Raw genomic sequence first — 15287 nt, 5'->3', positions numbered from 1 at the left:
ACTCTCTACACAATGTGCATGATAATCAAGTTGGGCCATTTCCTGCACAAATCCAGGTTCTCTCACTCCCTCACCCCCCTCCAAAAACCCACCCCCATACACACACAAACTCACTCTCCTGCTGGTAATAGCTCATCCAAACTGACCACTCTCCAAGTTTAAATCCAAGTTAAACCAGAACATCTGGGGGGGGGGGGTAGGAAAAAACAAGAGGAAATAGGCTACCTTACAAGGTACCTTACAAGGCTACCTTACAAGGATCTGTCTGTAAAAATCCAGATATATGTCAAAGTTTTTGTTCCTGAAATATGTCATAGTTCTGGGGATTGTCCCACTCAAACTCCTCAGGGATGACGAAGGACCAACCATTGGTGTTAGAAAACTCTTATCTGGACGACCATCGCCAACGGGAAAAAGGGGGGAAACAAAGAAATGTATAATTCACCTGAAGGATGCTTTGGAGCTCACATACACCATGAAGATGCCTGACCCCATAATTGTTGGCCCCTTACTGAAACTTAATGGGGGGTTTTTGGTTGGCCCTCTCCCAGTACCAAAAGACAGGAAGGGCCAATGAGAAATGAAAACCCTGCGACTAGTCCCCAGGGCCAAGGGAGAGAGGCCAAGGCTCTAGGTCAGTCTCATTGACAGCACAGGCAGGCCAATGAGGGAGTCAGGAGCCCGTTCTCTGAGTGAGCTGGAGCTGCCTGCCAGAGAAGGGCAGAGCTAAGGGGAGAGGAGCAGCCAGAGCTGGGGTGGAAAAAGAGCAGCACAAGCCCTGAGACAGAGGGAAAGTGGGGCCTGAGCAGTCCAGAGCTGGGTGCGGTGAGAAGCTGGGGAGAGCAAGGGGGGACCCTGGGCCGTGTGGGATGACATCATGTTTTCCTTTCCCATTTCTTCCTGAATTTTTTATTACTTGCTGTTTAATAAATCGTATTTGTTCTAAATTCTGTGCACTCCTGAGTGACGACATCAGGGAAGCGTCCGGAGTGAAGAGAGCGCCCCAGACCGGGGATACGACACCCTAGCCTCTGTCCTGAGTGATCGCAACAAGAGTGGGGGTGAAGCCCCCTCAGGAATGCTGGGCCCAGCCTTGTGGGGGTTTAGGGACTAAAGTGGAAGGGGCATCCTCAAGGTCAGACAGGCCTCTGGGTAAAGGGAGTGGGAGAGGGGACTCCTGTACTTCTGTTATTCGATCCCATCAGGGTGGTGCATAAGCCAGAAAAGTTCCCCACAACAGTAGGACCCTTCCCGCCGCCTACCTCTGTACATATTTATTGGTTTCTCCTAAAGTTAGTGCAGATTATAGGGGAAAGTGTCAGAGCGGCCACCAGTGACACTTGCTGGCCACACTCTGAGGTCACCAAATGTGGCCGTGAGAACCCCTGGGCTAGATGCTCAGGACGGGCCCTTCTGACCTTAGAGCCTGGGAGTGTAACAGGAGCCGGGCACAGAGATGCCGCAGCGCGGTGAGTTGATCGCTAGGACCCAGGAGCGGCTGGGGGGCGGCTCTGGGGGGAGGATCGCGGGGCTCAGCCCGGCCGCAGGAAGTGACTCGCAGCCGCTGCGGGGACTCTGGCTCCCGGCGAGATCCCCGCGCCCCGGCGGCTGGTGCTGGGAGCCCGGAGCCCGGGCTGCAGCTGGGAGAGGGGAACCTCCAGCCGGGCCCTGCCCGCTGCTCCCCGGGAGCCTCTCCCAGGGCAGAGCCCCCAGCCCGGCCAGGGCCCCTTCCCGGCCCGGCCCCTGCCCCTGCCCCGGGGGGCCCCGCTCGGAGGGAAGTTAAGAGAGACCCGCCCCCCCCCCGTCACCCCCGGGCTGCAGGAGCAAGTGGGGAGGGAGGTTCCCAGCCCCGCCCAGATCCATTCCCTGCCCCCCACCCCGGGGCAGTCCGCTCTGCTGGGAACAAGGGCCGGAGCTGAGAGAGGAAAGGCCCCTTGCTCGCCCTGCTGAGCACCGCACTACGGAGGGAGACGGGGGAGAGCTAGAGGGGGTCACAATACACTGTAGGGCGATACCCTGAAGTGACTCCTTTGATCTGCTCTTTTTCCAGCGTTTGGCTCGGAGATGCTGCTCTGGGGAGGTTGAGAAGGGACGTGGTGGGTTAGATCTAAGCGGGGGGGGGGGGGGGGCTGGCCGGGGAGGTAACAAAATAATTAGGTTTGTTCCCGGCATGGCAGAGTCATAGAATCAGAGCGTCTGTCTGCAGGGAGAGAGCCTGGGGGGAATCGGGGAGTGACATGGACTCCAGCCCCTTGTGAAACCTGCCCAATCTCCCTGCTCCTCCGACAGGCTGAGGAATCGCGTCCACGTTTCGCTCCAGATCATCCCGTCTTGCAGGGGACAGGGACGGGAAATGGCCGTGACGGAGCCAGCTCAGGTAGGGGATTTTCAGGGAGCTTGCGGTGGTGGGGGAGGGGGAGTGTAGAGGGGTTAAACACACAGGGTGGGACGGGGTGCGATAAACCTGCTGGAACGTGATCAGCCTGGGCCTGGTTTTCTGAACAGGCCCATTGGAGGATTGGGGGGAGCGGAAACATTCCCCAATTTCTGACCAGGAAACACCCCGCTGGGCAGGGCTGGGAAAACGGACCAGACTCCCAGTGCTGAAGCCTCACCCCACTGGCCAGAGGCTGCTGTGAAGTAGGAAGGGAAGCTGTCGGGATTCCTGTCCCCGTCCCCGGCTCAGAGCTCTGCTTCCCGTCTCAGCCTGTGGCTGGCAGGCGTGTAGGAAATGAGAAGACCCTGCCCTGCTCCGTGTGCTGGGGGGACAAGGAGCTCTCACCGTCTCCCAGCCCCTGGAGCCTCCTGGCTGCTCTGAGCAGGGTGTAGGGAGGATTCTGCTTCTCTCTCCGTCCTCCCCCATGACTAGTGGGATTGTGGCTGGGGCAGCAGGTGCTGAGTGGGGGGTTCTTGTTGTTTCAGATGCTGGTGACCTTTGAGGAGGTGGCTGTGTATTTCACCCAGGGGCAGGGGGCTCTGCTGGACCCTGCTCAGAGAGCCCTCTACAGGGACGTCATGCAGGAGAACTACGAGACGGTGACCTCGCTGGGTAAGGGATTCCTGGTCCCTTGGTTATTGGAAGCTGGGGGGGTCTGCGTGTCTGACACCGGTCAGGTTCTTCCCTCATCACGCTCCAATGAGAAGAGGGTGTCAAAACATAAGGCACATACTAAATCATCCCCACCCAACCCCCCTAGCTTGCATGGTGGAGAAGCCGTGCATTGTCCTGTCTGTGTTGTTTCTCGGTCGTACACAGAATCCCTCTTCTCCCTCCTCCTTGGCAACAGCTCCAGCCATGTGGAGGGCTCTGGGCTTCGCAGGTTCAGAAATAGGCAGGGGTTTAACACGAGAGCTGGGTGTGCATCACAATTGCCCTCACCTCCTGAGACGTCTGCCTCCCCCGAGGGGGCTCAGTGACCATGTTCCCGTCCTCTTAGATTCCACATTCCCCAGCACAGCACTGGGACAGGTGCCACCTACGGAATGTCCTTTCTGACAGACGATCTCTCAATCCTCCACAAACCCTGATCTGGTCTGATTTCACTCCCTGTACAGGATTTCCCCTTCCCAAACCTGACCTGATCACCCGGCTGGAACAAGGGGAAGAGCCGTGGGTGCCCGATCTCCAGGCCTGTGAGGAAAGAGAGATCCCGAGAGGCTCCCACATAGGTGAGGACTGATACAGAAGCCATCAGGTGAATGAAGGAAAAAGTTGAGAATCCCCCAAATGACGTATTAGTAAGTGCCCTCAGTTCCTTTCTCATCTCACCCAGGGCAGGGCTGCAGGCAGCAGATATCACTGACATCGCTTCCCACAGGTCCTGTTCACTGCAGGAGTTTCCTTCCCAACTGGGAAGTGGAGGCAGAATCCAATTGCTCCATCTCTGCAGCTTTAGTATGTTGGGTTTTCCCTCGGTTCTATTCCTCTTAATTTCTCCTCAGCAGAATGACTCCTGTCTGCATTGTCTCTCTCCCTGCAGGTGATGAGAGAGTGAGTGAGAAGAAGGAGGGGAATCAACATCAGGAAATTCCTGGGCACGGGGAACCACAGGGGATTTTTGTGGGAAGAGCTGAAGGGAATTTTTCCCAGTGCTTGGCACAGGGAGAAGCCTGGGGAAATTGGCAGAGGTCAAAGAGGCTGCTGGGAAACCACTCAAGGGAGCAACTGGATGGATCTATTTTATGTGGGGAAGGACACAGGGATCCCACAGCCCAGCAGACAACCCCCAAGGAAGACAAACGCTATGAATGCCTCGGTTATGGGAAAGGATTCATTCTGAGACCGGTGCTTCTTACGCTTCAGGCAATAAATACTGGAGAGAAAACACTTCAATGCTTGGACTGTGGGGAAAACCTCAATAACGACTCAGATCCTACTAACCATGGGAGAAGCCACATGGGAGAGAAACCCTCTGGGTGCATTGAGAGCAGGAATTGTTTGAATTGGAAGTCAGCACTGATTACACATCAGAAAATCCACACAGGAGAGAGATCCCATCAGTGCTTAGACCGTGGGAAAAGTTTCACAGAAAGGCCAACCCTTCTTAAACATCAGGTAATCCACACAGGAGGGAGACCCCATAAGTGCTTGGTCTGTGGGAAAAGTTTCACAAGGAGATCAGTCCTGGTTACACATCAGAGAATACACACTGGAGAGAGACCCCATAAGTGCTTAGACTGTGGGAAAAGTTTCAGAGAAAGGCCAACCCTTCTTAAACATCAGCTAATCCACACTGGAGAGAGACCCCACGAGTGCTTAGACTGTGGGAAAAAATTCGTACGGAGGTCAGGCCTAATTAAACATCAGAAAATCCACACTGGAGAGAGACCCCATCAGTGCTTAGAATGTGGGAAAAGTTTCATACAGAGGTCAGACCTTGTTAAACATCAAGCAGTCCACACCGGAGAGAAGCCCCATAAGTGCTTAGACTGTGGAAAAAGTTTCACAGAAAGGCCAACCCTTCTTAAACATCAGGTAATCCACACAGGAGAGAGACCCCATAAGTGCTTGGACTGTGGGAAAAGTTTCACATGGAGATCAGCCCTGGTTACACATCAGAGATTACACACAGGAGAGAGACCCCATAAGTGCTTAGACTGTGGGAAAAGTTTCATACAGAGGTCAAACCTACTTAATCATCAGGCAACCCACACTGGAGAGAGACCTCATAAGTGCTTAGACTGTGGAAAAAGTTTCACATGGAGATCAGCTCTGATTACACATCAGAGAATACACACAGGAGAGAAATCCCACAAGTGCTTAGACTGTGGGAAAAAATTCGTACGGAGGTCAGGCCTAATTAAACATCAGAAAATCCACACAGGAGAGAGACCCCATCAGTGCTTAGATTGTGGGAAAAGTTTCATACAGAGGTCAGACCTTGTTAAACATCAAGCAGTCCACACCGGAGAGAGACCCCATAAGTGCTTAGACTGTGGAAAAAGTTTCACAGAAAGGCCAACCCTTCTTAAACATCAGAAAATCCACACAGGAGAGAGACCCCATAAGTGCTTGGATTGTGGGAAAAGTTTCACATGGAAATCAGCCCTGGTTACACATCAGAGAATACACACAGGAGAGAGACCCTATAAGTGCTTAGACTGTGGGAAAAGTTTCATACAGAGGTCAAACCTACTTAATCATCAGGCAACCCACACAGGAGAGAGACCTCATAAGTGTTTAGACTGTGGAAAAAGTTTCACAGAAAGGCCAACCCTTCTTAAACATCAGCTAATGCACACAGGAGAGAGACCCCACAAGTGCTTAGACTGTGGGAAAAAATTCGTACGGATGTTTGGCCTAATTAAACATCAGAAAATCCACACAGGAGAGACACCCCACCAGTGCTTAGACTGTGGGAAAAGTTTCATACAGAGGTCCCACCTTGTTAAACATCAAGCAATCCATACAAGAGGGAGACCATAAGACTCTTGGAAAGGTTTCAGAAACAGATTAGCCCTTCTAAAGATCAGGCAATCCACACACGCGAGAGAACCCCGTAAGTGCTTAGACTATGGAAAAATGTTTCAAATAGATGTCATCCCTTGTTTTACATCAAAGAATCCACACGCAGGAGTAACCGCATAACTGCTTAGCCTGTGAAAGACCTTGTAAATGGAGGTCAGAACTTGTTTCAAATAAAGCAGTTCACACAGGAGGGACCCCATAAGTGTTTGGACCATGTGAAAAGTTTCACACAAAGATCAAATCTTATAACACTCAGAGGATCCACACAGGAGAGAGACCGCATCAGCACTCAGACTGGAAGAAGATAGCAGTGCTGTTGATTAATTGCTGTTAACTCGTGTGTTTAACTCAAAAAAATCCATTGTGGTTAGAAAAATTAATCTCAGTGAATCACATTGTTAAACAATAGAATACCAGTTGAAATTTGTTAAATGTTTTTGGATGTTTTTCTGTGTTTTCAGATCTATTGATTTCTCTCACAACAAAGAATAGAAAGTGTACAGTGCTCACTTTATATTATTTTTGATTTCAAATATTTGTACTGTAAACATGCAAAACAAAAATAGCATTTTTCAGTTCCCCTCATACAAGTGCTGTCGTGCAATCTCTTTATCAGGAAAGTGTAACTTAGAAACATAGATGATTTTAACTATATAAGTGCACTAAAAAATAAAGCAATTAAAAAGTTTAGAGCCTCGAAGTCAACTCATTGCTACTTCTTCATCATCTGGATCCATGGAAAAGAAGCCCTTGAGGAATTCCACCATGATTTCAACAATTTCCATCCCACCATCAACCTCAGCCTGGATCAATCCACACAAGAGATCCACTTCCTGGACTCTATGGTGCTAATAAGCGATGGTCACATAAACACCACCCTATACCGGAAACCTACTGACCGCTATTCCTACCTACATGCCTCCAGCTTTCACCCAGACCACACCACACGATCCATTGTCTACAGCCAAGCTCTACGATACAACCGTATTTGCTCCAACACCTCAGACAGAGACAAATACCTACAAGATCTCTCTCAAGCATTCTTACAACTACAATGCTCACCTGGTGAAGTGAAGAAACAGATTGACAGAGCCAGAAGAGTACCCAGAAGTCACCTTCTACAGGACAGGCCCAACAAAGAAAATAACAGAACGCCACAAGCCATCACCTTCAGCCCCCAACTGAAACCTCTCCAACGCATCATCAAGAATCTACAACCTATCCTGAAGGACGATCCATCACTCTCACAGATCTTGGGAGACAGGCCAGTCCTTGCTTACAGACAGCCCCCCAACCTGAAGCAAATACTCACCAGCAACCACACAACAGAACCACTAACCCAGGAACCTATCCTTGCAACAAAGCCCGTTGCCAACCGTGTCCCCACATCTATTCAGGGGCACCATCATAGGGCCTAATCACATCGGCCACACTATCAGAGGCTCGTTCACCTGCACATCTACCAATGTAATATATGCCATCATGTGCCAGCAATGCCCCTCTGCCATGTACATTGGCCAAACTGGACAGTTTCTACGTAAAAGAATAAATGGACACAAATCAGACATCAAGAATTATAACATTCAAAAACCAGTCAGAGAACACTTCAATCTCTTTGGTCACTCGATTACAGACCTAAAAGTGGCAATTCTTCAACAAAAAAACTTCAAAAACAGACTCCAATGAGAGACTGCTGAATTGGAATTAATTTGCAAACTGGATACAGTTAACTTAGGCTTGAATAGAAACTGGGAGTGGATGGGTCATTACACAAAGTAAAACTATTTCCCCATGTTTATTCCCCCCCCCCCACTGTTCCTCCACTGTCAACTGCTGGAAATGGCCCACCTTGATTATCACTACAAAAGGTTCCCCCCCCCCCCCAGCTCTCCTGCTGGTAGTAGCTCATCTTAAGTGATCACTCTCCTTACCGTGTGTATGGTAACACCCATTGTTTCATGTTCTCTATGTATATAAATCTCCCCACTGTATTTTCCACTGAATGCATCCGATGAAGTGAGCTGTAGCTCAGGAAAGCTTATGCTCAAATAAATCTGTTAGTCTCTAAGGTGCCACAAGTCCTTTTCTTTTTACTTCTTTTTCTGCCACTCGCTAAGACAAACAAGTTTGTTTACATTTACGGGAGCGAATGCTGCTTTCCTTCTAATTCATGATGTCACCTGAAAATGTGAGAAGGTGTTCGCATGGCATGTTTGTAGCTGGCAGCGCAGGTATTTATGTGCAAGATATGCTAAACATGCCTATTGTCCCTTCGTGCTTCGGCCACCATTCCAGTGGAGGATGCTCGTTTAAAAAAAAATAATGCATTAATTACATTTTTGACTGAACTCCTTGAAGGAGACTTGTATGTCCCCTGTCCTGTTTTACACACATTCTGCCAAATATGTCATCATATCGAAGTCCCGGAGAATGACCTAGCACATGGGGGGACACTTTCACTGCAGATTTGATAAAACGCAAATAAAGTAACTATCTGAGATTTTGAAAGATAGCTACAGCATTCGGCCCAAGGTCTAAGAATCTGAAGTATCTTCCAAAATCTGAGAGGGACGAGGTGTGGAGCTTGCTTCCAGAAGTCTTAAAAGAGGAACATGCTGATTGGGAAACTACAGAACCCAAACCACCAAAATAGAAAATCAACCTTCTGCTGGTGGCATCTGACTCAGTTGAAGAAAATGAGCATGTGTCGGTCCGGTCTGCTTCGGATCGTTATCAATTAGAACCCGTCATTAGCATGGAGGTATGTCCTCTGGAATGGTGGTTCCAGCGGGAAGGGACCTAGGACCCTTTAGAGCATCTGGCACGTAAATATCTTGCAACGCCGGCTGCAACAGTGCCATGAGAATGCCTGTTCTCACTTTCAGGTGACCTTGTAAACAAGAAGCGGGCAGCATGATCTCCTGCACATTGTAACCAAACTTGTTCTTCTGAGTGACTGGCCGAACAAGCAGTAGGACTGAGTGGAGTTGTAGGCTCCAAAGTTTTACATTGTTTTATTTTTGAATGCAGGTATTTTTTGTACATAATTCTACATTTGTAAGTTCAACTTTCATGATAAAGAGATTGCATACGGTACTAGCAGTTGGTGGATTGAAAAATACTGTTTCCTTTGTTTTTTACAGTGCCAGTATTTGTAATAAAAAATATAAAGTGATCACTGTACACTTTGTATTCTGTAAAAACAACAAGGAGTCCTTGTGGAACCTTAGAGACCAACACATTTATTTGGGCATAAACTTTTGTGGGCTATAACCCACTTCATCAGATGCATGGAGTGTATTCTGTGTTGCAATTGAAATCAATATATTGAAAATGTATAAAACATCCAAAATATTTAAATAAATGGTATTCTATTATTGTTTAAGAGCACGATTAAATCACAATTAATTTTTTTTATTGCTTGACAGCTCTAGAACATAGTAATTGTAGTAGTCTATGTTAATCTGTAATGAGATATAGATTAACAATATAACCAAAGAGTTCCTGTCTAGAACTGTATTTTGTTAATTCCGAAGTCAAAAGGAAATATTAACATTTAAATGAAACTTGGGTGTAATAATGTCATAGTATATATTTCTCTTTTTAAAGTTTGTGGTAAACTGTCTGTGAATGGCTTTATGGATAATTACCTTATGTTAATCCGTGTAGTTTTATTACCTGTGATGTTTGGGAAATAGGAGGTTACTTCCAAAACCTATTGTTCACCCAAGGACTGCCTGCTGTCGAGAGGCTGCAAAAACGTCTATATAAACGCTTGGGACCTGATCCTTTTATCTCAGATCTTCTTAAGCTTTATTCAGGGGGAGTTCGAGTTGTAAGACTGAGATCTCCAGTCCTCTCTGGACCTCCCAGATATTGGACATTGGACTAGAACGTGATGAAATGATTCTGAAAAGGACTCTTTTCAATTTAATGCGCCATCTCTATGGTGAAACTGACCTATGGACTCTATTCGCATTTGTATGTCTAATGACCTTTTAGCCAATACTGTCTTTTCTTCTTTTAATAAATCCTAGTTTAGTTAACAAGAATTGGCTGTAAGCATGTATTTGGGTCAGAACTGAAGTATTCATTAACTTGGTGGGTAACATGTCTGATCCTTTGGGTTTGGTAGAATTCTTTATATGATGAAGATTTTCAGGAATCCCCATCAGAATCTCAGAGGACATTTTCCCGTATCAGGTCTCGTTAAAGACTTGCCTCTGTTGCCACTCTGTCAAATCAGTTATTTTGTTACAGCATCTCCCATACCATGAAGGGTTTACAGAGCTGAATGATGCCTCATGTCTGTGCCAGGTAACTTTCAGTGAAATTAGCCTGTAATTAAAATCCAAAGTTAATTCCCATTAAACTTGACAGCAGTTCCCTCCCTTGTACTCCTGGGCAGCCTCCTCTGGGAACCACCGTGTGAGCTCGATGAGCCCGGAACAGATGGCAAACCAGACAGATCGAAGTTTGATGCTCTTCACAGAAGTTTTGGAGCCTCCTGGTGTTCCCCACACACCCTGTCTCCTCCTGCTCCTTTTGCTGCCTGTAAACTCAGCCGCTTGGTGATTTCTACCATGTTTGCCAGCTGCCTGTTCAGCCTGATGTTTCTGTGTTGCTCAGTTCCTGAGGGCAGGAGACGGCTGTATCGGATCCCTCCCAGCACTGGCTGACGTGCCGACACGCCAGAGTGACAGCTTCTGTGAACTACTCCAGACAGACGGGACATGGAGCTTCCTCCTGGAGACTTTCCAGGGGGTTCTCTGTGGCCATGGCTCCCTCTGGACCATTTAGTGAAAAATGTACCACTAGGGCTCTGGTCTTGCAATGAGAGGCATCCCCCTGTGAGGATGAGCTCTGGAAGGGGTTACCTAGGGAGGTGGTGGAATCTCCTTCCTTAGAGCTTTTTAAGGTCAGGCTTGACAAAGCTCTGGCTGGGATGACTTAGTTGGGAATTGGTCCTGCTTTGAGCAGGGGGTTGGACTAGATGACCTCCTGAGGTCCCTTCCAACCCTGATCTTCTACGATTCTATGAGCCTGCAGGAGCAGGATTTGTGTGTCTAAGGCGGGATAGTCAGGCTTGGTAGAATTCTTTTTTTTTTTAATATATATTTTTAAGCAATTTTATATTTATTGATTTAAACATTCACAGTTGCACAAAAATCTGGGTTTTTAGCATTTCATTCCAATTGTCCTCCATTTAAATGTTCACAGTGGTGGGAGATTTAGGGCGGGCTTAGACAATATTTGGGTCAGACAATAACTGTAATGACAGTAGAGACAGATTCCAAAAGTTAAAGCGTCACAACCATTAAAATAGAGAATGTCAACATCACATGTCCAAATACATGGCTTCTCCACCTTGCAAGCGAGGGGGGTCGGGTGGGGATGATTTAGTATGTGCCTTGCGGGGGAGGGATAGCTTAGTGGTTTGAGCATTGGCCTGCTAAACCCAGGGTTGTGAGCTCAGTCCTTGAGGGGGCCATTTAGGGATATGGGGGAAAAAAATCTGTTGGATGATTTAGTTGGGGATTGGTCCTGCTTTGAGCAGGAGGTTGGACTAGATGATCTCCTGAGGTCCCTTCCAACCCTGAGATTCTATGACTAGGTTTTGATACCCTGGTCTCATTGCAGGGTGATAAGGGAAAAACCTAACCAGTATCAGACATGAAAACAACGCCAGCCCTCCAGCTTCCAATAACCAAGGAGCCAGGAATCCCTTATCCAGCGAGGTCACAGTCTTGTAGTTCTCCTGCATGACCTCCCTGTAGAGGGCTCTCTGAGCGGGGACCACCAGAGCTCTCTGCCTCTTGGTGAAATACACAGCCACCTCCTCGAAGGTCACCGGCATCTGAAACAAAAGTCCCCCACTCAGCATCTTCTGCCTGAGCCACAATCCCGCTAGTCATGGGGGAGGAGGGCTAGAGATGCAGAATCCTCCCCACACCCTGCTCAGAGCAGCCAGAACTTCAGGGGGATGGGAGAAGGTGACCTCCTTGTCCCCCCAGCACACGGAGCAGGGCAGGGTCCTCTCATTTCCCACATGCCTGCCAGCCACAGGCTGACACGGGAAGCAGAGCTCTGAACCGGGGACGAGGACAGGAATCCCGACCGCTTCCCTTTGTATTTCACAGCAGCCTCTGGCCAGTGGGTTCAGGCTCCAGCACTGGGAGTCTGGTCAGTTTTCCCAGCCCTGCCCAGGAGGCTGTTTCCTGGTTCAGAAATGGGGGAATGTTTCCCTTCCCTACACCACCAATGGGCCTGTTCAGAAAATCAGGCCCAGGCTGATCATGTTCCAGCAAGTTTATCACACCCCGTCCCGCTACACTACCCCTCCCCCACCACCAAAAGCTCCTTGAAAATCTCCTACCTGAGCTGGCTCCATCGCAGCCATTTCCCTGCCCTGTCCCCTGCAAGACGGGACGATCTGGAGCGAAACATGGACGCAATTCCGCAGCCTGTCGGAGGAGCAGGGAGATTGGGCAGGTTTCACAAGGGGTTGGAGTCCATGTCACTCCCCGAGTCCCCCAAGGCTCCCTCCCTGCAGACAGACGCTCTGATTCTATGACTCTGCCATGCTGGGAACAAACCCAGTTAGTTCATTACCTCCCCGGTCAGCCCCCCCCCACCCCCCCGCCCCCCACCACGTCCCTTCTAAACCTCCCCAGAGCAGCATCTCTGAGCCAAATGCTGGAAAAAGAGCAGATCAAAGGAGTCACTTCAGGGTACTGCCCCACAGTGTATTGTGACCCCCTCTAGCTCTCCCTCGTCTCCCTCAGAAGTGCGGTGCTCAGCAGAGCGAGCAACTGGCCTTTCCTCTCTCAGCTCCTGCCCTTGTTCCCAGGAGAGCGGACTGCCCCGGGGGTGCAGGGAATGGATCTGGGCAGGGCTGGGAGCTGGGAACCTCCCTCCCCACTTCTTGCTGCTGCTGCCCTTCAAGTCTCTCTGCTCTCCCTTTTTATCATCTTCCCTCTTTGTGGGCGAACGGGTGACTGTCCCATTGCCATGGGCCTCTGCTCTCATTAGGCAGCTCAGGCACTGACACTGGTAACGGGGGTTGAACCCGGCTGTGACATGGAGGGCAGCAGCTCTGGGACTCGCAGACACAGGGAATCCCCTCCCCACGTAGGCCAAACTCCCCACCCAGTCCCTGAAGGGGGCCGTTTGTGCAGCACCACTTTCCTGTCCAGCCCCAGCCCCTTCCCCAGGTTTCTCCAGGTTTCTCCAGGCTCAGGCTCAGGGGCTGGTATGGGCAGAGTGGTTCCAGCCACTGGAGAAAGTGCCCCTGGGCTGGTCTCAGAGGGGTGTGATGAAGCAGGAATGTTCTTAATGTTTTTTCTGAATACTGTGTGTGCGTGCCTCAGTTTCCCCATGTGTTACACAAGTATCAAGTTGGTGGGATACAGGGGTGTGATCATTGTGGAGACCTCTAGAGGGCAGGCGTGATGGCAGAGTGGCTGCCTGGGTGTAGAGAATGGCCAAAATTCTCTATCCTGGCAAGTGATGGCCAGAGCTCATCCTCTGCAAGGAGCCAGCCGAAGATGTTGGAGAACAAAGAGAGAGGGGGAGGCCAGGTGACCTGTTTTCCTGGGAAAGAGAGAAAGCATGGGGGATGGGCAGCTGGGTGTCAGTGAGGATGGGGGGCTGGAAGCGGCTCAGTCTCCTGGTTTGGGACTCAGCGGGGAGAGCCCAGGACTCAAGACTCTGGATTCCCCCCAAGCCAGACGTTGCCGAACGCTCTTGGTTTCTGTGCTAACAAGCTCTGTTCTATGCCGCCTTCCCAGCGACCAATAAACCCTTCTGTTTTCCAGGCTGGCTGAGAGTCACAGCTGACTGCGGAGGTGGGGTGCACGGCCCCTGTGAGGAGCATGTCAGGCTTCTCCTTCGGCTGCCCCTGGGGTTCAGACTAGGGCCATACGCCCTCCCTGGGCCCCAGGACCAGGAAGGCTGGGGCCACATGCTCAGTGGGGGGGATGTTGGGGGTGCTCAGGGGTTGGGGTCCTGTCCCTACAGTGGGAGAGGGGCTCATCCCCCACCAGCTGTACCCATTTTTATCCCCGGCTCCTAGTCCCAAGCAGAGGGCCTGAAACAATCTGTACCAGGGCGGGGGGTGGGGGAGCACTGAGAGCCATTGAACCAAACTGTAAAGCCTGGATAGGATGGAAACCCCTTCAAGCCAGGGGGTGTGGCAGGGCCCCGCTAGCCTAAATCCAGAGCCTGTGCTGCTCCCCCTCCCTGATTGTGCCCCTGGGCCCCCCTCCTTCCCTGGCCCAGGATGGGGCACCCCACCCTGCATTCAGTTTGGCCTCAGCCCACCTTCTGCCCCTCCGATCTCCCTGAGCTGCAGCCTCCATCCACACCAGCCCAGCCAGGGGCAGGGAAACAAAGCAGCACATGGGGTGGGGGCGATCCCCAATGCCCGCAGAGATTGCATTCCCCCACACTCATGCGGAATAGGGAGCTTCAAAAGTTCTCCTCGCTGCACCTTGCACTGGGGAGCTGAGGACAGATTCCTGAGCAGGATTCCCAACCCCATGGCCTCTGGAAAGGTTGAAGGGGGATTCCCTCCCATCCGCAGGGCCTGAGGAGCCGCAGGAATTCCCCCAAAGTCCTGGGTGGAACTGGGGAGCAACAGGGGATTCCCCCCCCAACTCATGGGGACTGGGGAGCCATTTCCTCCCTGCCCCCAGGGAAATTCCCAAACATTCCCAAGCTCTGGGGAGCTACTCAGGATTCCCCCCTTTATCCATGGGCCCTTGGGAACTCCAGAGGTCCCAGACACACATGGCAACTGGGGCACTGAGGGGGATCCCACGATGCCCATGGGTAGTGGGGAACCACAGGGCATTCCCCAGTGCCCAGGAGGAGTGGGGAGCTGTGGGCCAGCGAGGACTGGGGACCATTGGTGGATGCCCCCACTCCGTTGGTGGCGGCTTGCGAGCCCTGGTCTACACTACAAGTTTAGGTCGAATTTAGCAGCGTTAGGTCGATTTAATGCTCTTATCTGTCCACACGACCAACCCTGTTTTGTCGACTTAAAGGGGTCTCAAAATCGACTTCTGTACTCCTCTCCGGCGAGGGGATTAGTGCAAAAATCAACCTTGCTGGGTCGAATTTGGGGTAGTGTAGATGCAATTCGACGACATTGGCCTCTGGCAGCTATCCCAGAGTGCTCCATTGTGACCACTCTAGACAGCACTTTCAACTCAGATGCACTAGCCAGGTACACAGGAAAAGTCCCGGGAACTTTTGAATTTCATTTCCTGTTTGATCAGCCTGGCGAGCTCCGCAGCAGAGGTGACCATGCAGTCCC

General features: G+C 50.5%; 1 protein-coding gene and 1 pseudogene across 2 annotated transcripts in view; both read left to right on the top strand.

The window, feature by feature from the left end:
- Positions 1-15287, top strand: part of LOC311530891 (zinc finger protein RFP-like) — a 181845-nt pseudogene that overhangs the window by 63657 nt on the left and 102901 nt on the right. The gene's annotated exons all lie outside the window — the stretch shown is intronic.
- On the top strand, positions 1538-6656 carry LOC311530816 (uncharacterized protein). Its single transcript, XM_084647758.1, has 4 exons — positions 1538-2377; positions 2923-3049; positions 3556-3669; positions 3981-6656. The coding sequence occupies exons 1-4, from the start codon at positions 2354-2356 to the stop codon at positions 5924-5926; spliced, it is 2211 nt and encodes a 736-aa protein (XP_084503884.1). The 5' UTR covers positions 1538-2353; the 3' UTR covers positions 5927-6656.

Source organism: Lepidochelys olivacea (assembly GCF_965140295.1).
Source record: "Lepidochelys olivacea isolate rLepOli2 genome assembly, chromosome: 14".
Classification (NCBI taxonomy): domain Eukaryota; kingdom Metazoa; phylum Chordata; order Testudines; family Cheloniidae; genus Lepidochelys; species Lepidochelys olivacea.
The sequence above is the reverse complement of the archived record's forward strand: the minus strand, read 5'-3'. Positions and strand labels throughout refer to the sequence as shown.

Coding starts and splice junctions, on each gene's coding strand:
- LOC311530816 (XM_084647758.1), top strand. CDS start 2,354: ATGGCCGTGACGGAGCCAGCTCAG. Junction 2,378..2,922: donor CCGTGACGGAGCCAGCTCAG/GTAGGGGATTTT, acceptor TTGTTGTTTCAG/ATGCTGGTGACCTTTGAGGA. Junction 3,670..3,980: donor CCCGAGAGGCTCCCACATAG/GTGAGGACTGAT, acceptor CTCTCCCTGCAG/GTGATGAGAGAGTGAGTGAG.